Genomic DNA, 25,034 nt, shown 5'->3' on the forward strand with positions numbered 1-25,034 from the left:
AATAAACTCTTCTTGGAATCTCAGAAGTGCTCTCCCACATAAGATTCCCTAAAGACTCGACTGCAGTTTGCAAAGCTGAGGTGTCCACCTCCACACCAGTCTGAAGGTGAGACTGCTGCAAATTACTCATGACACTTCCTCTGATGACATTTTTAAAACTGCTTCCCTGTTGAATGGCATCTCTACCCCCCCACCACCACTACCTTCTATCCACCACCACCATCAACACTCACATTAATCCCCCCCCACCCTCTATCCGTGTCACAATAGCACAGCAAAGATTGCTGCCTCCTGCCTTCACCTGATCGACCCCTTTGAGCAGGTGCTGGATCTGATCCAATCACGGTCAATCTTCTTTAAACATTTCATTCTTTAAGCAGAACAGGGGCTCAAAATTCCATCATTCAATGACCCGATCAGTCGCCGATAACACAATCAAGCCAATCCCAGCTTATCCCGAGGGAGCCATTTCAGGGGGGACAGCTGGGAGATGAGACTACAGACCAACAGAAAGGTGTCAATCTCCCCTGATCCACAGCTCTCTTTTTGAGCCGCCTATACGGCGCTGCATCTTGTTGTTGAAGAAGACCGCCTGACATTGTGGTATCAGTAATAGTCAAAAAATCAATTTAATCTTCCGCTAAAGGTCGGATCCTTTAAGTAAAAATTCAGTCATCTGCAGTAAAGACACTCGCAATAACACATGCTCATGTTCGCTCTTTCACACAAAGACGCACACAGAAAAAAAAAAAAAAAGGTCTCCGATACAAAATAAATCTCAATTCTTTAGCGACCATTTAAAAGCTACTCTATTGGAAATGTTGCTGGGCCACTGGGCAAATAAAGGTCAAGGGGGATATGAAATAGTTTGTCTAACTGGCCCTTTCCCCCGTGTGTCCCTGCAGCGCTGCAGCCATATCCACATTCATAGCCAATTCATTTATATTGCAGTGCCCTTCTCACTGCTAGTCTCAGTCACTAACTACAAGTGACTGCAATGAGATTGAAGCCTCTGGCTAAATCTCCACTGCAAGGCACATGCTCCATCATTGCTGCTCTGATCACTCCTTATAATCACTGGAACCAGACTATATCCTCAACTGATTGGGGGAGTCGCAGCAGAGAGGAAACAATCACAGAATGTCAGCAGATGATGGACACCGAGACGTTGGAGTAGTGGTGGTCACTGCGAGCTACCATGTAAATGGCATGCAAATGTGCACCTGCACCAGCCGAGGAAGTGGAATGAAGGACTGTGGCCTTTTGATTAGGTTCTTTTCCCTCATATGAAGTGGGTTTTTTTTTTTGTTTTTTTTGCATTAATCATCCATGTTTGCTAGTTCAGCCAATGAACATGTTGAACATGTGCACAAGTCCAAAGTGCAATTAATGCGCACCCACAGATTCTATTTTAAGCCCTGTGAATGGGTTGCTCAATTGTGTGAATGGGTTGCACAATTGCCACGTAAGGTCGAGTTCTGCAATCGAACAAATAGCCGAGGATGATGAGATCAATGGTTATTGGTGATTTTAAATGCACTCTGTAACAAAAACTCCAACACATTACAGTTAATTGTTATTACCCCCCCCCACCCCAACACACACACACACACACACACACACACACACACACACACACACACACACACACACTTGGAATACCTTCAAAACCTTTGTGATGTTAAAGGCCTAGGGCAGGTATGCAAAATTAATTCAAACGGTCTTTACAGACGGTCACACAGAGTTATTTTTCTGCCATTTACAAAATCTAAGGGCACGCAAAATGTCAGCCGTGGTATTAGATTACCAGAGCCCCAGAACAAATTTCATGCACTAACCAAGGAATCTTTTCCTGATGCTTTTATAATTTCAATTCCTTCTCTCATCTGCTTCCTCTCAAGTATGAGAGAAGTATGCAGCTAGTTCCATAGCCAAAGGTGAAGAATCAGCACACAGCTGAAGAGAGGACACACTCTGTGTTCGCATTCGATCAGCTCTCTCATCCTTCCAGCGTCCTCCAACAGATGTCATCAATCTTACAGCCACTTCCCTCCACTAACTGTTTTTTCTTTGCTATAAGACCACTGTCTCATTTTATTACTCAGTAATGACCTCTGCGTCTACCTTTAATCCCTCCTGAGCCCAGTGGCAGTGAACTGGTTAAGCTCGTCGTCCTCCTCCCATTGAGCTCCACCTCCAGGATCTGGCTCTAGACCAGTGGAGCATGAGAACCAGAACTGCCTGGACATAAAGGGACGATTGTGGCAGCCCAGTGACATGGAAGCAAGTAGCTCTGATGAAACTAAAAGTCAGCTCGGGGCCTGCACTGCAAAGCCCAGCCAATGGACAAGAGTGCAGAAACCGAGTCAGTGAGCTGTAGTTGTTTCAGCTGAGCCAAATAAGGGCAGTATGAGATGCAGTCAAAGCCGATTACAATAAACCAATGAGGAAGCATTAGCCACCACTAATTATGCCTTTACCTGCAGGGAGAGCGCTCGTCATGCCTGGGCACGGCTCTGCTGTTACGTCACATCCAAATTTATACAGTGCCAACACACCAACTCCCATCTTTGATACTGTGCATGATTCAGTGGAAAATTTGTTTTTTGACAGGTGAAAATAAGAAATGCAGAATATAAAATATTAATAATACATGCAAGCTTTTACTTTATATGAAAACTGCTCCATTTAAGTCTTTATACTGAACTGCTTTGTACTTTAGACTTGTACTAAAGTAACACTTGCAAGACACTGAATTCCTGAAAGCACATCTGCTGTTCTTTAGCTGCCTGTGACCTTTTGACCCAGGGGCCAGCACAGTCTCTAAATGACTCCAATTATATAAGTCGTTATGCCTAATAATATAAAACATTTCCAGTGCTACTTGTTATGCGAACCATAGAACCATAAGTGTGATTGCAATATTAAGTTCTGCTTTAATCTGTCGTCAGAACCATCAGAGTTATGAGTTGCTTATCACTGCTTCTTTGCTCTGTAAAAAAAAATAAATAAAAAAATGCATGTCATTGACCAGGCACAGTAGGCTGTGCGGAGCGACCCACTGTCATTTCTGATGCAGTTTTCCCGTAACAACAGATATTTATTTTTCTTACTGGCAGAAGATGAGTCAAACTGGCTTCTTTTAGGGCTCAGCTCTGAGACAGCAATAAAGACTGTGATGCTGGCCATGTGGTCTAAATCAGAGCGAGGCTGTTGGGATTGAGAGGCGGTGCTGTACACTGACTGTGGACTGGGGCTTTAAAATTTCCAATTATCAAATTAACTTTCATGTTAAATTACGAGGGTAAGATTTCATCTTACATCCAACAAGATGTTAGGGTGCTGAAGTTTTGCACTATGCAGGGTAGCACAAGACAAAAAAAAAAAACATGCTGGAGGTGCTTCTTCTTTAAAATGCTTACAAATTACTGCATATTGCAAATGTAACATTATCAGAAAAATGGCAACAAAATGAAAGAACTACATATAAAAAAATGTGATATCTAAAGACTAAAACTGTCCTTTTTTAACATTTATAAGTGCACAAAAGCACATAATGGCACAAACAGCACACTGATTAATTTGACTTTATTGCAAGACAGAAATAGCTGCAGCGTCCAGTTAAGAGTCCTTGAATATAAAGGGAGGCCAGCCAGTACTGATAAGATTGTCTCATCTGGCTTGCAGGGCTTAAGTGCAGTGTGCTGCCTGGGAAGAAAAAAAAAAAAATGAAAGGCAGGATGTGGCTACTATTAGGCAGGTAATGGGATCCATCTGAGATGCATTAGAATCAGTCAAACACAACCACACTTCAGTTCCGTTCAAATGACTGTCACAATCACTTCAAATGCACACCTTCAGCATGTACTGTAGGTGACAAAATAAAAAAAAATAAAAAGCGGAGCGGCTCCTCTGAAGTTGTGCCAGGCTCGGGCATGTGCTCTTTCCTAATGGTGACGGCTGGGAGAGTGGCAGTGAGACTGATGTGCATGAGAGCTGTCAGCCTCTCCCCATAACAAATGCCACATCTCCTCCTGACAGAATGGAGACAGAAGGGAGGGAGCGAGGTGGGAGGGAGGGAGGGGAGGTGTGGAGGTTACAGGCAGAACCTGTGACCCAATTGTGGCCACACCAGCTGTTTCCCCTTCACTGCCTCCCAACCACCGCCATCTCTGCAGACCACATCCTGCTAATTGGCCTATGCTGCCTAGCACACACACACACACACACACACAAATATCTATATACAGAACTTGCAAAATAATATCAGGCTTGTTTCTGTGAAGGAAGAACATTTGCTAGTGCCTTAAGCGGTTGTTGTGTGATGATTGATAAGTGCTTCAAAACAGACTTCCTAGAAATATAAATGACTAGCTGCCCTGCCACCATGCAGGCTAATGTCCCCCTTGACATGCACATAGGCTGACAGACAGACAGAAAGACAGACTGATGACTAACTGACAGACTGACACACATACTGCCACCAAGATTCTATGAAGGGGAGACTGAATTAATTGGTTTTTCCTTCTGTGGATAAGTCTTCAGAGTGGTGTGTATGTGGCGATAATGGTAGGTTGCACTGACAGGCAGGTTATTTAATAAATCCTGGGATGTGTAAGGCAGAAAGAAAGGACACACACAAAACATAGGGAACCTCGTTTTTTTTTTTTTGGTGCTCTGGATCTTGTCTGCCATAGCCCACAATATCTCCTCTGATTTGCTTTTTTGCCGAAGACACTCAGATATGCTCGCACACGCACGCACACACACCCCTAATCATGCACCCACATAAATACACTTAATCGCTGACACACTCACGCATGGCAAGAGCAGTACTGCAAACACATCCAAGCATGCACAAGTAGGCTATAAAAGCACACACAGAAACATGCACAAGATCTTGCTCAATCAGACTGATTTGTTTGTTTCCTCCTAAGCATTTGAGGATTCCTCAAGGAGAGAAAAAACTTTGTATAATCAAGTCAATTATGTCATTCAATCAAGTTGAAAATCATTTCGAGCCCTTTCTCACATCCATTGATTGCAAAGTCGTGCTGTATATTTGCCTGCTGCTTTCTATTGTGCAAATAAGCCATCTTTATTTGGAACGGCGGACCAGGCCACAGTGAGGTCTTCAAGGCCACTTCCACAGAAACAGAGCAAAACAAAGTGCTTCACCTTGCTCTAGCTTTCAGTCAAGAATGTAACACTGGGCTTTATAGGGGAGAGGGTTGCATATTTTCTCTGAACAGAGTTTCTATTAATTTATAACAGCTCTTTTGTCTCCTTCAGGACATGGCGCATTATGTGCCCGTGAAAAATCCATCCTCACTAAAATTGTTTAAACTCAAGGTCAAGTGCTGATGTTACTGGGACTGCATCAGCTGAAGGTGACCTTGACTGATGTGGAATATGACATGAGGGAAATGGATCTACGCTCAGCGTGGTGAAATTATCTGTGAAATGCTGCCACTGTATCAAACACCGGCGGTGTGGGCGCGCGTGCGCGGGTGTGAGCGTGTGTGAGTGTGTGCGCGCTCCGTGCGTGTTCTTCTTGTGTGAGACGGTGTGCATATATGCCTCGCTCAGCTGGGAGTATCGGTCATGAGAGCAGCGTGCAGACGCTGCAGCAGCACACAGGAACAAACAGCTAATTATGATTCTCGGTTAAATGAACTGGCTGTGTTGTTCTTTCTGAACACAATGAAATAATGCTGTCACAATATCAGAAGTAGAACTTTGATAATCAAAGATAACAATGACTAGAATTACCGCCGTCCAACCAGTCAAGTTGCGGTATATGCGTCTGTCGATACAATATATGTAGTGGAAACTACAAATAAGAATTGAATAGTGTTTTTGCAGAACACTGTGATATAACAGTGAATTTTATGTCAAGGTTATAGCTAAAAACGTGTTTTAAGGTTTCACAGTGACCCCGGCCTTTGACCTCCAAACTCTAATCAGTTAATCCTTGAGTTGAACCTTTGTGCCACATCTAAAGTAATTACGTCAAGGTGTTCCTACGATTTCACATCACAAGATTAAGACCGACACAAGATCATGGTGACCTTGACCTCTGACCCTTGCACACAAAATGATGTGCAGTTTATTCTTGGATTCAGGTGAACATTTGGGTCGAATGTGAAGAAATTCCCTGGAGGTGAACCTGCTGAGATCATGCGTTCACCAGTGAAGCTGTGGTCTTTCGAGGTCGCCATGACCTTGACCTTTGAAACCCTAAATACGACCAGTTCAGCCTTGAGATCAAATGAACGATTATGCCAAATGTGAAGAAATTCACTTGGGGAATTCCTGTGATATACATTCACAAGAAAGTGATGGACAGACGGTGGAAAACATGATGCCTTCAAGGCACAAAAACATTCTTCAGTTTTTGTTTTCCTGCAGGGTGGGGTGGGAGTGGGGTGGGGGGGTAGTCATTGCTGCAGCCGGTTGTCACTGCTTGTTTGCTCTGTAAGCAAAAGGCATGTTGTTGACCGGGCATGGTGGGCTGTGTGAAGCTTCTGCCATATCTTCAGCTGTTTGCTTGTCACAATAGATATTTATTTGTCTTACTGTCAGGAATGGAGCCAAGCTGGTGCTGCTGCCTTGTTTTAAGGCTCAGACTTAAGCCCGCTGTAAAGACTGAGATGTTGGCCATGTGGTGTAAATCCCAACGAGACTGTTGGATTGACTGGCGGCGCAGTGTACTGAGGCTCTGACATATTTCTAATTATCAAATTAGCTTCAGCGTTATCTTGGAATGTGTTTATTGTTACAACACTATGGAGGGTAATAGTAAAAGCAGTCTTACCTTCCCGAACTGTTCAAAATACTGCTTCACATCTTCCACTACTGTATTGGCTGACAAGCCACCCACAAATATTTTCTTTGTTCTTGTGACCATCTGGAAGGAAAAGGGTGAGAGGAGAAGATTAGCAACAGGACTTCAAATTCATCGCACAACACCTTTAATGAGACTCCAAACACACGGAGTGAGCAGCACCTGTGACAGAGTGTATAAAGGAATGGAGGCACAGCATTACCGAAAAGGAGTGCAAGGATTTGTACAATAAATTAAAAAAACAAACAAAAAAAACCCTTTTGTATTATAGTGCTAGTACCAAGCAAGGTCACAAATGCTGTAGGTATTGACAGGGGAAAAAAAAAGAAAAGGAGTTTTGTGAATTCCCTCACAATGGCATTTCAAATAGGGGCTCTAATCAGAACAGGCTGTCACAGAATTAAAGACCTCCATTTCATCCTTAAAAGTTTCTGTTTATCAGTGCAAAACTTCAAAAAAAAACCCAACTGAAATAATTTATGGACTTTCAAAAAACAATTAATGAGTGCTAGAAGATGGAATCAGAGTGCATTAAAGCCTCATTTAGTTTCAAACAGCAAGAATATTAAGGATTATTACCCACAGCATCAAAAAGGGCACAAACATCTGCTGCAGAGTACACGCTAAATTTAGGAGGATAATTTCTCAGGGAAATACAGTCACAATTCAACACCACTGTGAGTGTCAAATCTGTGAGGGACCATTTCTTTTCTTTTTTTTTTCTCCCTGCACTTAAGGGTGCACCAATTAAAAATTAACCAGTGAACTAAGGAAATGGTTTTTACGCAGCAACCTTTTACAGCAGGAGCAACGTTATACGGAACTCAAACCTCTAAAACCACAGCTTTTGGTTCGAGATAAATTCAAATGAGAAGCTAATATTTACAGTATAATGCTGAGGGGGCACTTCATTTCTCTGTGGCGTCCACCGCGTTATAGCGTTATCTATTATGGTTATTGCTTTGGCCTGATCTGACTCTGCATTGAGAGGCTGCTCAAACACTGTGGGGGGGAAGGACTTTCACCTCAACCTGTTTCAACTGACCTCTGGTAATAGACATACAGAGGTGACCACACTGCAAGCGATTATGCATGTTTGATGTAGAGAGAACGTTTCCCAGCTTCCGATCAACAGTTATCGTCTAATCCAGTACTCTCTGCTCTACCTACTGCGCTAATGATATGGGACAATAACAATAAACTGATGAGCTAACATTTTCACAAATATAATCTTTACTGTCTCCTATAAAGAACTAAATTTACAAGACATATTGGGAATTTACTGATATGATGTGGCATATAATGATTCCTGATGGCCCGCTCTATAATCCCACTGACACACAAACAAAACAAAAAGAGAAAGTCGCAGCTCTGATCTCCCCCGTCTCGCCTGAAATCAAACAAAAAATAAATGATGGGGGCAGGATAAACATACTCCAGAGATGCCCAGCAAACAATCAAGAAGGCTGAAAGAGTCTACCTTGATCAAAATGCTGACCGAAACACTTTCGATCTATGAAAGAGGCTTAACACTGAGGAGAAAAAAAAGAAGCATCGTTCAGCTAGAGCTGAAGTAACCATCTGTCAAGTGCTTTCCAGGTGCACTCAGTCTCATAGGCACACAGCCTGCACATACGCACACAGCCTCTCACACATGTGCCCTCTCCTACAGTTTATTTTCTTTATAAATTTTGCTTAGGTGATTTTTTTATTTTTATGTTTTATCAGTTTGATCCATCTTTTGTTAAAAAAAGAAAATAGAATTTATTCAAAGGTGCTTTTATTAAGGAATAGCAACTATGATACAGTATTTTTCAGAGGTCTGAATTTAGACTCCCTTAGAACGCCTATTTAAAGGTGCACACAGCATGCAGCAGAGGGCTCAAGGGGCTGGCAGCTGCGATATGAACATATATCCGTGCAGGCAACCACAAGATTGTGCATTAGACACTGCACACTTATACAGTAAAAATATAATACTTCTAGGTACCGACACAGCATACCAACACTGTGTGTCGTCACGGGCAAAAAGTTGCACTTTCATGGGGGTATAACTCTTCATACCAGCAGCAGTAGTCTAGATATTCCCTATGCGTAAGGGGAAATCAGAAGAGCTACTATTAGCTGGGATGCTGGGAAGAGCTAGCCTGACGGAGACAGATCCACATACGAGTCTGGTAAAACCCCATTTGAATTTTATCATGGGGCATGTTTCAACCAATACAGAGATAAAAAAAATAAATAAATAGCACTGCATTCACCCTGTGGACAGTCCCACAACCTATCAGAGCCATTTTGTTGTACACAAATTCAACTCCACGGCGCTCGGATGATGTGTATTACGTCAATGCTGTTACAATTCTGTCCATAATCACGTAAACAACTTGATTGGCCCGGATGATCTATGCCAGAGCATAATCACTTCCCACTGGAGCGACTCCAGACCAACTTCACCCACCAGAAAGTTTGTTTGTTTGTCTAGCTTCCAGGCTAAGGACAAACCATTACAGAGCAGGTTTTCTCAGTCGGTCTACAGTTCAACGTATTCTAGATGATCACGCTGTAGTGAAAATGATTTGTGTCACTGAATGTTTGCATTAGATAAAGATGTAAAACGAGAAAAGCCTTCTGTGTGCCCTTTGATTTTGAGCCCTTTGTTGTCATGCAATTGGTCAAATCCTAAAATATTCACACATACACACAAAAACTAAATACAAGAGGTTTAACCATCTCAGACTGTCTATGTACACGTAAATTCACTTTGGTCTAGAGCAAAACATAATCATATCCAAATGACTCTTATCGTCACTTAACTTTCCATCTAGCACCTTCAACAAGTCAAAATTACTGTCATATTATCACCATTGTGCCACACATTAATATGCTGTTACAGTGTCCAAAGGCAAACAAGGTAATACCAGCTATATTCTAAACCTTAGCTGAATTATACAAGCCATCATACAGTGTCACTTGAAGAAACACCTGAGGCTGAGAGAGCAGCTCAGACTGAAGAATGTGTGACAATACAAAGCTCAGCCTGACAAACTGAGTCTAAGATGCCATCAGATCAGTGTGTAGAAAACTAAACTCTGGTCTTTCTTCTTCAGTCTCTTTTTTTTCTTCCCCTTGGAGGGATAAGGATCTCAGACTAAAAAGGCTGAATCCAGTTCTGCATTCATCCAACACTTTTATTTCCTGTGCTCCTGTAGAAAAAAGTATTATAGACTCGCGGTGAAGCATTAATGCTTCCTTTCCCCCCGCATCGCCACGTTTGACTACAACTGGCGGACATGAAAAATTTCATCTGGCTAAATTAGGGTTATACACTGGCCACGACCCAGCAGCTGCATCATCCTCCGCCCCCCCCCACTCCTCCTCTCGACATCATGCCTCAGGCCTCAGGGGTTATCAGCCTTGGATGCTGCCGCCGGCAACCCCAAGCCAGACAGCTGCTGATAAACTGGCTGTGCGAGTATTTATCAACATCACTCACTTTTATCATTGCCAATCTAGGTGGAAAATAAAGAAATAAATAAACAAGTCAATGTTCATCTCTGTTTGCCTCTCCACATCAGCTCTTTGTCCTGCTCCCCTTCTGGGCCACCCATTCCCCGGTCATATTTCAGCCTTGTTCCATCAGGTTACAGCCAGTCAAGATTTCAGCCTTCGCTTTTATACTCTGACATGTGTGTTCCCAATAGCTGATGGGACTGCTTCAGCCCTGGTACAACACAATTACTGTCTTTATTTTTCCTCATAGCTTTATAGAAGCAAGAAAAACTTAGGGAAGCCTTTGGAATTGTCAGCATTTATGTATAAAATGGTCTTAAATCACAGATCAGGCTTTATCTGAATTAATATGACTGTCTATTTTGTTATGTATAAAAGATAAATGTAAATGTAAATCAGGATTATACATAAACATACATGGACTTTGGTCTCTGCATTTAACCCATCTATTTGAGAGCACACATGGAGCCGTGGGAAGGGCAGCCTTGCAGGTTTTTAACACATTCATTCAGACATCAGGGTTACCCATACAATAATAATTCTACGGCGGCCAGCCAGGGTCTAATTTACTCTGTCATGATCTCATAACGAATCGGAAATATTTTTGCACATTTGTGCTTGCGTTGTTTTTTCCCAGTCAATGTAACAAGACGGTAGGCGTGGGCTGCAGCAAGTTTGACTTACTACAAAATTTTGAGGATGCTTTTCATAAAAAGCAAAAAACTGGTGGATATTTGGGGCTGCCTTTAGGCCTGAATACTTTTCAATTACTGAGGTGAAGACAAATTTTATATCCAACAGGATGTCTGCAGCTTAAAACTAAAATAGCGAACTTTTGTATCCTCCCTCTGGCAGTGACACAGGATCTGCAGGATCTTCTTAATCATCAGAGACAGCCATCCAGAATTTCAAAAAGCTTTGTTACATTGGTTTTTCCGCAGTTTCCGTTGATGTAGCCTTCTCAGCTAGAGTCAGGACGGGTGCTCTGGCAAATCCATCATTGGTTGCACCAGCATGGGAATGTGGCCATGGACACCAGGATTAAAGCTAAAATATATGGCAAAGTACAGAGATTAACCTGCTGCTGATGGGCTTAAACAGCTTTGAGCCTATTTGTTTGCCCAGAGTTAGAATATAAAACATTTATACAACGCTCTGTGTATGTGACTGTGTCACTACCATTATATGAAGCGGGTCAATGACTCTTAATTTGAAAGCACATTTTCTGAAAACAGAAAACATATGGACTTTAGCCCAGTCACAGATTAGACCCCCATAGAAAGACTGTAGAATGACTTCACATTCACACCAGTCCGGGAATATGGCTGAGCTGAAGCAGTTCTATAAGGAAGAATGGTTCAAAATTTAAATCTAATGAGATTACTGATGGCCAAAAAAAAAGTTGGACTTGTTCTTACACTCAAGGGTTCACTTAACCTTTATTAAACATATTTTTGTGTTGTCTGAGCTCAACTGTAGCATGTCTATCTGAACTTATGACTGATGAATAATATCTAACCGGCTATGTGCGAAAGTGACAAAACTACAGTTCCTCAAATGTCCACTAGAGGCTGGCTGCCAAAGCCAGTCAATCCCTATAGGCCTACATCTTAGACGCTCAAAATAAATGTTTACAGCCTGGGACAAAAATGGTTTTGGTCTCTTTATCTAATTTTCTCATTCATTATAACGGTAAGTGAAGTGAATTAAATCACCCGTTTAAAGTTATGCATAAATAAGGCAAGGGCTCCCGCAGTTTGCCACCTGTCTGCCCAGGTGTCACATGCCTGTCTCAACTCCAGTCAAACTCCAACTCTTTGACCATTTTTAAATTAAGCACATTTATGGTCCCGCATCACTTTGACGGCGCGGGTACGGCGTAGCTCCAGACCCTACGACGTAACCTGACGTCCCCAGAAATATAACTTCGCGTCGCAGCGAAGCAGAGCATAACGGCATTTCCTTGCTCACGTGACAGAAAGTCCTCCTTTGCTCAGGCTCCTACAAACCATCTACTCAAACGTCTTCTCTATGTTCTGTGCTACAGTGATTTCAGTGAAAGTAATTGTTGATCCGCCATTCACAGAGTGAAACTCAAGGCTGAGTAGTCACCACCTGGTGTTCTGGTGACGTAATTACAGAACAACAAAGACACACCAGCTATTTTGGATGAAATGATGTAATATACATGGATCGTTTTTCATTTCAACAAATGCATTTTTCTTTTTAACCAAATCACATACACTATTCAATAACAACCACTAGGGAACAGAAAACTCCCTGCACTGCATTTACAGCTACATTACTTCTGATGTTTCTGAGTCTTGCAGCAGTATTTTAAGTCCTTTTCAGCAACATTTCAATTCAAGCTGACAGTTTTAAAAATGGACCACTCTTCAACCCAGTTATTCCTTTAACCCAGTTTCTCAAACATTCAGTTATTTTTGCACACCCCCTAAGAGACAGTAAGGAGAGTTATCCGTGTGCATGTGAATGTTCGTGCGTGCCTACATACGAATGGGTTTCTAATATTTCAGTGCACGGGTACGTGCATGCGAAAGGCTGCAACAATCACTGCCCTGGTGCATTTATCACGGTAATAGAAGGCAGGGACATGCAGAGAGGGAGACAAAAAGGTAAAAAGCTTCTGGTGCTCTCTTATCAACACCTGTTAGCAGTTTTCAACAAAGACAGACAGAACAAAATGACTAACCGTATACCTCTAAGAATAGCGTGACCTTTTCTATGAGGTCATCGACAAAAAGCTGCAGAAGCTATCTCACGGTGCCTTTAGTAATGAGGTCTAAGCTCGAAATTTTCAGACGTTAGGAAAAGACTGGTTTAATTTTGTGACTCCTCAAAAAGGCCATAATTGCATCTGGTATTCATAATGGCATCTGAAACATCCTGATGTTAATAAAAGTACAACTTAAACTGATAACATATCACAGTATATCTCAATCTGTTGGTTAGAAAATTGAGCAGTCATAGTATTTTAACTCTTTAACTCTAAGTCATTGAAAACAGTGTTACATAGACACAATTACAATTGGAGCTGGCACTCCGGAAGGTATATATACTACATAGTCTTCCTAGTCTTTACCTCAAAAATCTTATTTCTACTCTGCATCACATCGAAAATGCAAAACCTTCTTCCTAACGTCATAGTAAACCAAAACACCCTAAGCTATTAGCCTCATGGTAAGTATACACCAATCAGGCATAACATTATGACCACCTTCCTAATATTGTGTAGGTCTTCCTTGTGCCTCCAAAACAGTTGTGACTCATCAGAGAATGGACATGGGCCTTCTGAGGGTGTCCTGTGGTGTCTGGCAACAGTGGGGTTAGGGTTAGTAGTGTTAGTTAGTGGGGACCTTTGGGTGTTATGGGTTGAGGGGCCTCTGAGGATCATCCTACAGATACTTGTGCTGTTTTTCATGTTTTTTCTAGTTGTTCCTAAAGCGTTTATGTGTGTGTGTCTGTGTCAGGCTGCATCCTGCTGGGGATGGCTGCTTCCTTCAAGGAGTGTCATTGCTATGGGGTGGTGGTGCCTGGTCTGGTCTAGGTGGGTGCTACATGTCTAAGTATCATCCATATGAATGCCAGGTCCAAAAGTTTCCCAGCAGAACATTGGATTGTCACAAGATGGTCAATGTTATTCACTTCTCCTGGCAGTGGTTTTAATGTTGTGGCTTATCAGTGTAAATATCACTTAATTGTTGTATCAGCTGGACAAAAGTACGATTTACTCAATCTCTTCTGATGGGCAGGAAACAGTACCTGACATATTGCCCCCTACCAATTACGTAAAATGAGACCAAAGTCTAGTGGTCATGTTGAATACTCAGGATTTTGATGATGAATTTGGAGTGCAGCGATCTGCTTAATCTTTATGGGATCATCTGCACGGGAGCAAAGAGGAGCCAGACAGAAGTCAGTCAGCCAGCCAGACTGGTGAAAAGTGTTGGTAGTAGGAAAGTAAGGACGTTGTTAATAATCAGGACAGGCAATATCAACTTTTATCAAATCATAAAACTTTTAAAGTAATACTGGATGCCAGCAGCAACAGAGACACACACAAATGTACAACATCTACACCAAACACACAGAGTTTAACACTTTAACACACTACACTGACTCGGGTAACAAACCTGGGAAGTAGCTTTTTAAGCCATGCCACAAAAAGTCCCTCAAGACAAAGCTGTTTCACTCCATTGTCATTCATAATGACTTTCCTCAGTAAGTGTAAACAATATTGGGCTCCTGGTTAAAGTACGCGTTATATGAAGGCGAGGCTGTGAGTGTTGAGGAAGTTGAAAAAGATAAGCCTGTAGCTATTATTGCAACATGCAATATAACTATTTGAGTAAAACGTATAACGTCTACCTGTGGCAGCAACAAAATTAAAAGAGCCTCTGTGTTGCACCTACAAAAGAGCTACTAGTGTTTTTGCATGCAGTCCAAAAATGTGAAGGCAAAGCAAGAACGTTATTAACTCCAGAAGAACAACAGGAGAGAAAACTCATATAGTGCGAAACAATAAAAAAAGAAGGAGAAGCGGGCGGAAGGGAAGGGAAGAAAAAAATGTGTAACGCATTTATGCAAATCTTGACACTCCAGCTCTGATGTTCTACTGTAAGTATGCTGCCTTTTAAATTCTATTCAGAGAGGCACGGCAATGGCAGATAATGACAGAGACAGGTAATAGTTTTACTGGAAAAGTTGTAAGCTGATAGTATTTACGGTGAGAGGACAGGAGGAGGAGAAGTTTATTCTTAGATTACAGATCAATATTTTTACCTTGCTCTATTCCTCTTTTTTCTAACATGGGACTAGTGGAGCTTTCATCTCTTCACTGTGTGCAAACTATGTTTTAACTATGTGTTATTGTGACTGTGTGAGGCTGTTTGCACACTTTATAACTGTCATGCTGCTTGAATCGAAATGACAAATTATTTCTTACAATGATTTCGTTCTGTTTCATTATTCAATTAGATGTTTAATATTTTTTCATTTTATTAAAATTCATTTTTTTCCCTGCAACTTTTTGATGTATTTGATACATATTTAATATTTAATATTCACTACGAATACATATTTTTATGAGAACGATTGCACTTTGTCTGATTTGCACTGTGTTTAACAAAGAGTGGTGGGATTTTGCACCATTGTGAGAGTGACATGTTGGGAAATTAAGTGAAAATCTAGATTCCTGCTGCAGAACGTTTAAATATTGTTTAATATTGACTCAAGACATGACACTTTGGACTTGCTAAGTAGTGTCTCATGTCAACAAGGAGATCAATGACAGAATAAATTATGAAAAGCAGCGTGGGGGATTTGTGGTATAACTTGAAAAAATCTGAAAACTCTTAAATGCTTTTTAAAACTAATGTAACAGCCTACTTAGTAAGTAGCTATTACGGCCGACATCGGTTACATCACACTAGACTACAGCTGCCATGAGCCACTTAAGTCGAGTAAGACACATATACACATGGGAGTCCACAGAGGGACGGAAGGAAAAAAATCATGAAAAATAACAGCTTGTTGCTTCGCTGCCCTCCTTGTCGCTGCGCGGAGAGCTTCAGTGAAGTAGCTTCAAAACGCATCTTTGAATGTGCACGTCTCTGTTCGCGTCTCTCGCTCACCGTTTCTACCTAATAGTCTCTCCCCTCCTTGTGTGCGATGGAACAGTGGCACGGATTTTGCACTCGCTTCTCCCCAGATGTAAAAATTCTGACGCAATTTCCTCCTGCAGCCGTGGTCAGTCTGTGGCGGTGAATCAGGGGCAGCAGCGATTTGCATAAATTTCCATTCTGTTCTCTCTCATATGTTAATCCTCCGAGCAGGAATCCCTCAAAACACGTATTACATGAGACCAAAAACAATGGCTTTCTCCCGTATTACCTGCGCTAAAGCAAAAACTTGCTGCAATCGACACAGCTTGAATACATCAAGACTCTTTTACACCTTCGTGCAGGCCGTTCTGTAAACTATTTATTTAGTTCAAATGAAATCTGAATAGTCATGTCAAGTATGTTCATACATGCAGGAAATTTGTCTTGCTGTCCATAATGATGACAACAAAGTGTCCAAAATATAAGTGATAAGCAAATGATTCAAGCATAAAAGCCGTACTTTGCAGATTTAACACGTAATGGCAAATGTCTCTAAGCTAGCTATTTAAGTGACAATAATTGCAAAGTAACATCATTAAAAATGTAAATTCAGATTTAATAAATTGTGAAACTGTCATTAAAATCCAATCCAAACAATAACCTTCGCTCAGTTCTTTGTCTAAATCCTCACCGCTGCTTTCAGACCTTTTCATTCTGTCATGCTCCTGATTAACTGACACAAATTTGTTGTTAGTGGATCTTTCAGTCGCCACCCACCAATCTCCAACACACACAAACCAGCAACGCATGCACACCGTTCTCCGAGCCAGTTCTCCGGCAGGTCGCCGAGATCACACATCCAGCTATGATTACAAGGTGTAAGCCTTTATCATGGCCCTCACCTCTCACACGTACGGGCTCACAAACAGCTGTAAACACCGAGCCCCAGACGGGGAGGAGGCAGACAGGGGATTTCGATGTCATTTCTCATACCTAAAAATAATGGGACAGATAGAAAAAAGCCATCGCACTTTGTTGTATAAGCCACAATTGTTATCGTTCTAGCAAGGGGATATAATTACTGGCATTCAGATCCCGACTGTGGCCTCGTTCATAAGCAACCAGAAAGCACCAGAGAGCATCTGTCAATGCAATGTAGTATGATCAAAGGCCTAGATGTTGTGCAGGCACAAGGTGCACACACACGCAGACACACACATGCTCAGCAACAGACTCACACACACATACAGGGAAAACGTGGCCAGTCCAGGTAAACACTGCCTCTGCTCATTTGCATCACTAGAGCTGACTCACAAAGAGAAAACACAGCCAATAAACAAAAAACAACAGCACAATCACTTTTGCTTTAGAGGGCGTTCAGCGCAAGATAGAAAACAGAAGGAGAGGACAAGATAGTAAAGCGGGATTAGATCATCAGTGGGAGAAAGAGAGAAAGCTGAGCGATTAGCAGCAGCGGCGTCTTTGTCCGACTATAAGTTAAGGATGAGGGGCACTGCCTGGTCCAGTTCCACTCACCTACACGCCCTTTTAAAAAGTGGTGCAATCTCAGCTCTAGTGTGCATAAATAGATCTGTAATTGCTTATTACAATACAATTAGGGCAAAGGAGATGAGAGAAGGAAAGATGCTTAGTGCAAATGTGGAGTGACAGGCCCAAGCACCCAGACCTAGGATTACAGTAGCCATTTGCACATAGGCAGAAAATGAGAGCGATGAGGGAGAGACAAAGGAGAAAGAGAAAGAGAGAGAGAGAGAGAGAGAGAGAGAGAGAGAGAGAGAGAGAGAGAGAGAGAGAGAGAGAGAGGAAGAAGGCGCTGGGGGTGGGGAAGGACTGTCAAGCACAGGGCAGAAGCTAATGACAACTCTGGCTTCAACTTGCACAGACGTCTTTGAAGCCCAGCTCTGATCAGAGCTGTGATTGCCACCGCTGCAGGGCCACCACTCCTATATTAACCTACACTAACAGCTATTCAGTGAAAGTCACAGGCCCTTTCAAAACGCGACTTCTGCGAGAGTCGGCCATCTGTGGAATGGCCCTGTGAGACGGCCAAGATGTGAGTAAGGGACACGCGTGTAAGGGACAGTGTTTGCATATGGCCTTGCTATAACAGTGACAGTCAAGCTGAACATGGGGGCCGGTTAGAGCTGATTAGCTGCACTTCCCTCCTCAACCCACTACAGTTATGAAGATTGATAGAAGCAGCTTAGAGCTGATTATAGGGCCCTGGAGATGCATGGGCCCATACCCAAACAGCACATTCACACTGCATCCACAATGAGCACAGCATGCGATCACCAGGCACAGGCCAGGCATAAAGCAAACGTTATAGCAATAAGAGGCAAATAAGAGAAATGGACAATGCCAGAAGTGCTCTTAAGAGCTTTTCGGAAATATGAATATTATGCTAATTAGATGCTTGCTTGTGGCCAAATCTGGGACATTTGAGCAAGCACGTTATGAACATTTAACAAATTTCCTGGACAATATATTGTGAACATGACTGGATATCCAAAACTCACTCCAGGGTTATGAGGCGCAGCATGCCTTTCTGTAGCAGCCGAGGCCTATTTGGCATGCAGAACGCTGAAATTAATCTCGCTTTAACATGCGCCAGTCGTGCTTTGAAATACAAAACAAAAATACTGAAAATCCGTAATAGTATTCAACAATAAAAATAATATGTAGCTCTTCTCGTGTCCAACAAAAGAACAAAATCATAGGGTGCACATGGCAGTTAGAAGAGAAAACTAATTTTCTGTTAAAAAAAAAATTGATTAATGTCACAAAATGTGGTGTCATGGTTTCATAAACAAAGCAGTATTCACGAGTTGAACTTAAAGGCACCTTGCAATGTGTTTACTTCTGTGTATTTACTTTGTGTGCAGCCAGTTTCATGCTATTCCACTGATTGGCATTTAGTGTCAATAAGGTTCAATGAAGAGCAGCCTGCAAAGCCACAGGTGAAGAAAAAGTCTGCTATCTAGTAAACCTGGATGAACAATACAGGGTTTCAAAATATGTAGAAGAAAAATCACATTTATGAATTGTACGTAAAACACTTCTGTTAGATGATATATCGTTTCAAATGTGTGATTATACACACTGGACATGGGAAAACAATGTGAACCTCTATGAACTAATCCTGCTGATCTTTTAAACCCTCTGCTCAGGGCTAAGCAGTTCTGAAGCAATGGTTAACACACTAACATAGTTTGAGCCTCCATTCAGTCCAGCAGGGCACAAAGAGGAGACAGAGTCAGGACCCCGCAGTTGCTTTTAACAGCTACAGTTGTGATTGGACTCTGTTATTTACACTACAGTGCCTCCAAATCTACTTTGGGTCTCTGCTGCCCCCTCCCTGTCTCTGAACATGCACCACGTTGAGGGACCTCGAACTTTGCAGCTTCCCCCTCTACTGTGTTCTTATAACGAGCCAAGTTCAGCTTGTTTAATTTGTATAGCCCAGTTTCACATACACTGTCAATGGATTTTACATGCCTGACCTAGCCCAAAGTTTCCAAGAAGACAATAACAGAAACTCTCTCACATAATGTAAAATTTTGCAGAACCCACAGAAGGGGGAACTACTGGACCGTTCATCATCCTCACAGCTTTCTCTCTCTCTTTCACTCTCTCTCTCTCTCTCTCTCTTTTTCACTCTCTTGGATGTTGGTGCCTTACTCTAGATGTTTTGGATCTGGAAACTTCATCCTCCATAAGCTTTAGTTTCTCCTTTAGCCTCTCTCTTCCTCTCTAACTTCCTCTCACTCTGTTCTGTGTGTTTGTTTCTTTCCACTGAAGGTGTGAATGGTGTGCTTATGTTTCATCTGGTGCTCTTTCCAGGTCTACGAGGTGATGAGGGGGTCACGTTGCTATGGCGCCTTCTGTTTGGATGTCGTCCAGGAACATATTCTTCATACTGTATATATTTACAGTTCATACATTTTTCATTCTGATTATCCATACTGTTAATCTGCTATGTTGTTTTTTCTTTCTCTCCTATATTTGCCAAGATAGAGGATGAAGATGTTTTTTTTAAGGACAGATAGATGTGTTTCCTTATTTTTACATTTAGGAATACCAAATGAGAAAACCAGCAAATTTACCTATTATGTTCTCAAACAGGCGCTTGACTCTGAACCTCAGAGGACACTAGAAAACATTGCCGACATAACAGCAAGTGACTGCTGTTGTGCAACCGAAACAGAATATAGAACATTTTCTCTATTGTAAATAATTTCTCCTGCTTCAGCTGCCATGAGTGGCAGCGTTTTCAATAAGTTGATGTTCTCTTGCGTGACCCTTGACATTGATACCAAATGTTAATTTTTGAAACAAGACCCCTGTCTTTCTACTGACAGTAAGCACTAGAGGGGAAAACAAATGGGATTTTAACTTCCAATTACAATAATGGCTTTTTGTGACAGGCCCTCCACGCACCTTACTCCCCCATCCCACCCAGCCCCTGCCTCTCTCTATCTCTCTCACACATTCACACAAACACACACACGCACATTGTGGGGAAAACAATGTAGCTAATCATTGTGGAACCTTCATCTCTGGAAATGTGGTCATGTGAGTGACATGATAACAGAAGGAGGACGAGATAAACAGGAGAAGGTACGGTCACATAAACACACATATCTTTTTTTTTTTTTTTTTCTGCTATAAAATTGTAGGCTCTCACATACTATGTACACCAATCAGCCACAACATAATGACCACTGACAGGTGAAGTAAATAACATTGACCGTCTTGTGACAATGCTGTTCTGCTGGGAAACTTTTGGACCTGGCATTCATGTGGATGTTACTTAGACATGTAGCACCCATCTAGACCAGACCAGGCACCCCCACCCCATAGCAATGACACTCCTTGATGGCAGCAGCCATCCCCAGCAGGATGGAAATGGTTTAGGAACAACTCAAAAAGCATGAAAAACAGCACAAGGTGTTGACCTGGCCTCCAAATTCACTAGATTCCAAACTGATCAAGTATCTGTTGGATGATCCACAGAGGCCCCTCCCTTCATAGGCCCCCACTAACAACATTCTGTTGCCAGACACCACAGGACACCCTCAGAAGGTCCATGTCCATTCTCTGACTGAACTGTTTTTGAGGCACAAGGGAGACCTACACAATGTTAGGAAGGTGGTCATAATGTTCTGCCTGATCGGTGTACATTAATATGCCATCCATGTCATTTCTGTTGTCCAACTCAGTGTATTTTTAGACAAATACAACACAATAAGGTTCATAAATTAGCCACAACATTAGGGATGTCCCATTATCAGCATCGTCAGGTATTTATATCAGGAACGATACAACCACAACCAGTACCACTTCACTACAACGTGCTACTCTTATATTCATAGAATCCAGGGTTACAGTATGTAACCAAAGTTAGCTGTTTAGACAGTTGGTGGTAATGCACTTCCAGGCTAGCTTGCCAACTGCCAATAAACCCAAAAACTGAAGACTAAGGTCGACAGCAGAGGGCGCAGGTTAGCTCTGTGGTTTGAAAACGCATGTACTATATGCTAGGAGCGTGAATTTTGATGCTAACATCTCAAATCGAGGGGGAGGAATATTTGGTGTGAATATGAACTCCTCACTGCTCACCAGTGGAAACATTCAAAGATATGTGACACAAAGTAACAGAGGAGGACCTCAGCATCAAGTCAATGAAAAAATGAATAATAAAAAAAATTTGGTTTGATTCGAGAATAAACTTTTTTTTCACAGTTCAAGTCTAAATTTCTCAGCTTCTTCCTACATTCCACATCATAACTTTACTCCATTAGGTGCAAACTGCACATTCAAAGGTTGTGAAATAAAGTGAATGTACTCAACACTTCTAGAGAGTTGAAGGCCATGCAATGCCACATCACTGGTTGTACAGAATAAATCATCAGACAGGTAAGAGCTCGAATCCAAAGCGTAAATTAGTGTAGTAGAACCAGCCTTGGAAATCTTGACATTTCCCTTGGCTATCATAAGCATACACTGCATGTAGAACTAGCTGCATATAGAACTGTTTGATTTTTTTTTATTTATATTAAAACTGAAAGGATAAGATGATTAATCTAGTATTCATATGGGTGAAAATTAATCAGTGACTATTTTGATGATTGATTAATTGAGTCATTTTTGGCTCCTTTTCTTTTCTGGCACCAGCAAAGAAAGGAAGACAAAACAAGCAATCAGTCACCTTTGCCTCTGGGAGACTGTGAGGGAGGATTGTCTATCATTTTACAGACAAAACAATGAATGAATTAATAAGGAAAATAATTGGCAGATTAATCAATAATGAAAATAATTGTTAGTTGCAGCCTTAATTATATAACCATGTAAATGGTTTAAGCAACCTCTCACTCACACTGGCAGCGGCAGCATCGTAGAAATATAAATGCAGCCGCAAATGACAAACTAAACACAACTTTGTTAATCATTTACAAGTAAAGCAAACTCCAGGCAACTGTCAAGAACATGGAAACACAATCCATTGAGTTTGTGACGTGTGCGTCATTTGGCATGGCTACCAAGGCATCCGCTATCTTCAGATATGTGAATTCAGCTTGCTTTAGCGGTACCTTGGATGTTATACATTTAAGCCTTTCACTGTGCACCTCCAGGACAAGAATGTCAGTTTTCCCACGGGAGGAAGCCAGTAAGGACTCTCTTCCCTAATAAAATGTCAGCGCACCATGGTGTGGTCTGCTCTTTATGTCACACGAAACGCAGTGAGCTGCTGTTGCCGAGGTGACTTTAATCTGTCACATTTTGTGGCATTCACAGTTGGTAGTTTCCGCTTATTATATCAGTTTTTACTGGGTATTTGGCCTATTTGTCTTGATTCACCTATGTAAACTGATACCGAGTTATATTTCGAAATATTTACATAGTCCACGTTTAAATGATCTCTGACATCAAGCGCCATGTAGGCATAAATGTAGGTACAAACATCTCAACTAGTACAGTGTGCTAAACTTAAAATTCTAATTTCACTGTAGAAGTCTGCTCATAATGTCATACAAATGCAGTCAGTACAGAGAATACTGCATCATACGTCTAGTGCAGACAGTGAGTGAAAGCAGTGCTGTATTCAGTTGTGTATGTACTACACGGGGATCTATTTCATAGCTAAACAGGGCGATAACAAATTAACATAAATCTATGTTTTAGCAGACTTGCAAAGGTGATATATATCTCAGGGGTCACATTTTAATGAATGTCTAATTACCAGACTTGCTAATTAAATATAGATACATTTGTGGCCAGATCAATGTAAATGCAACATGTGCATGATAACAGTTTAGTTCTGGTTGAACCTTTATACGAATTAAGCTTTTAACATAGGAGGCCGTCCATTAAAACTGCACTTGCTTTATTTACAATCATGTAGTCTTACAGCAGCCCTTGTAGCACTGTATCTCAAGTGTCGCGCGCTGTCAGAGCTTTTTTGACACAGTGTTTTAGTCACCCCAGACAATGGTTGTGGTCCACTTAATTGATGTAATTAATGTTCATCATGGTGAGTGTTTGCTGAACGACTTCTAAACCCCTAGCCTCTCGGCACCTCTCAGGGAGGGAATTGGGCGAGCATGAAGCACTTGAGTTTTTTGTCATGCTTCACGGGAACCTAGAAATGAGTGGAATAATTCTCAGCTCTTAAGCATGCTCAGAAGAGCTCAGCAGCACGGCTCAACCGAGTCATTCTCCATGGCGTGGATAGCTCCCAGGCAATCCTGACCAGCCAGCATCAAGTTACGTGGACACACATCCACTCAGCCCACAATACACTATCATTTAGTAGCAGGTGATGCATGGCAGAGCAAGCACAATGATCCTGACTAGATGTCATGTAAAGGGGGACTTTTTACACTCTGTCGCACTGTGCCTGTCTCTGTGTGGCAATGCTGCAATCCCTTGTACTGTCCTTGATTCACTTAGGTAGTGCTGTCTGGAGGTGACTGGGGTAAAGCAGAAGAGGAGAAGATATATATATATATATATATATATATATATATATATAAATTAAAAAAAAAAACATCCCAGCAGTAGGAGAAGGGAGTAAAATCTTACTTTCTGTGGTAGAAGATATTTTGTTCTCTCATCTCTGGAATTATATAAACTGCTTGTGGCTAGTGGAGGCCTCAGCTGTGGTGAAAATAGGCCCCGACTGCCTCACTCCCCAACAATCTACTCCACATCTCCAAATCTTCCATCTCTGCCCCTGAGCAGTGGCAGAAGCAAACAAAAACCTCCTGCTCTCCACTCTTTGTCTGTATTTCATTTCCTCTGAGGAAGAGGGCTCTCTTAAAATATTCAGCCACTTTAAAGTGGCACGTCACTCTGACCAGGCTATTTTCTTTGATGAGCTCTAGTCCTAATCTTCCAATGATACATCTTCCAACACCATCACTCAAGTGAGGTACCCTACAGAATATATAGGTTGAAGAATGTGTGGAGAAAGGAACTGCTGGGTTTGCTGTGGCGGCTGTGGCCCCAGTTGCTCCCAGTGCGTGGCACTGGCGTGTGAATGTGTGAGCGAATGAGTAGATGCGTCTGTGACTGCAAAGCGCTTTGAGTACCAATAGGTAGAAAAGCGCTATATAAAAACAAGACCATTTACCATTTACCAAGCAGCTCTTACACATCAGGAGTATAAATGGAGCTGTGTGACACTATGGTCAAATGGATTTCTGCACACAGGCCACACACACACCCTTGAAATGCTGCTGGGCCACAATCTCAGCCCCAAGCCTTGGCTCTGCCCACCTGCCCCACCTACAGTGTAATTCACTCTCCAGCTAAAGCCGGGTAGTGGGCCCGACCCCCACAGCTCTGGCCGTCAGTTACTGCTGACCTCCAGCAAGGTGCCAATGAAACACGTCCATTGAGTGGTGAGCAGAACAAACTACCTCACCCGACTCCTGCTGACAGCTCAGCGTTTTAAAGAGCAGTAACGGATCAACACAGGTTCACAGTTGCACAGCCAGGCCACCTTGCCTCTGGCCTGAGCAATGCAC

At 42.0% G+C, this 25,034-nt stretch overlaps 1 protein-coding gene across 5 annotated transcripts in view; it reads right to left on the reverse strand.

Moving 5' to 3' along the window:
- The window catches only part of LOC311502857 (RNA-binding protein Musashi homolog 2), a 241,153-nt gene that overhangs the window by 155,589 nt on the left and 60,530 nt on the right, over window positions 1–25,034 (reverse strand). For all 5 annotated transcript variants that reach the window (XM_084565270.1, XM_084565273.1, XM_084565272.1 and 2 more), the window contains one exon: window positions 6,818–6,910. In XM_084565270.1, coding sequence (XP_084421396.1) covers window positions 6,818–6,910 — 93 coding nt within the window. The remainder of the gene's footprint in view (window positions 1–6,817; window positions 6,911–25,034) is intronic.

Source organism: Chelon labrosus (assembly GCF_963514085.1).
Source record: "Chelon labrosus genome assembly, chromosome: 17".
Lineage (NCBI taxonomy): Eukaryota > Metazoa > Chordata > Actinopteri > Mugiliformes > Mugilidae > Chelon > Chelon labrosus.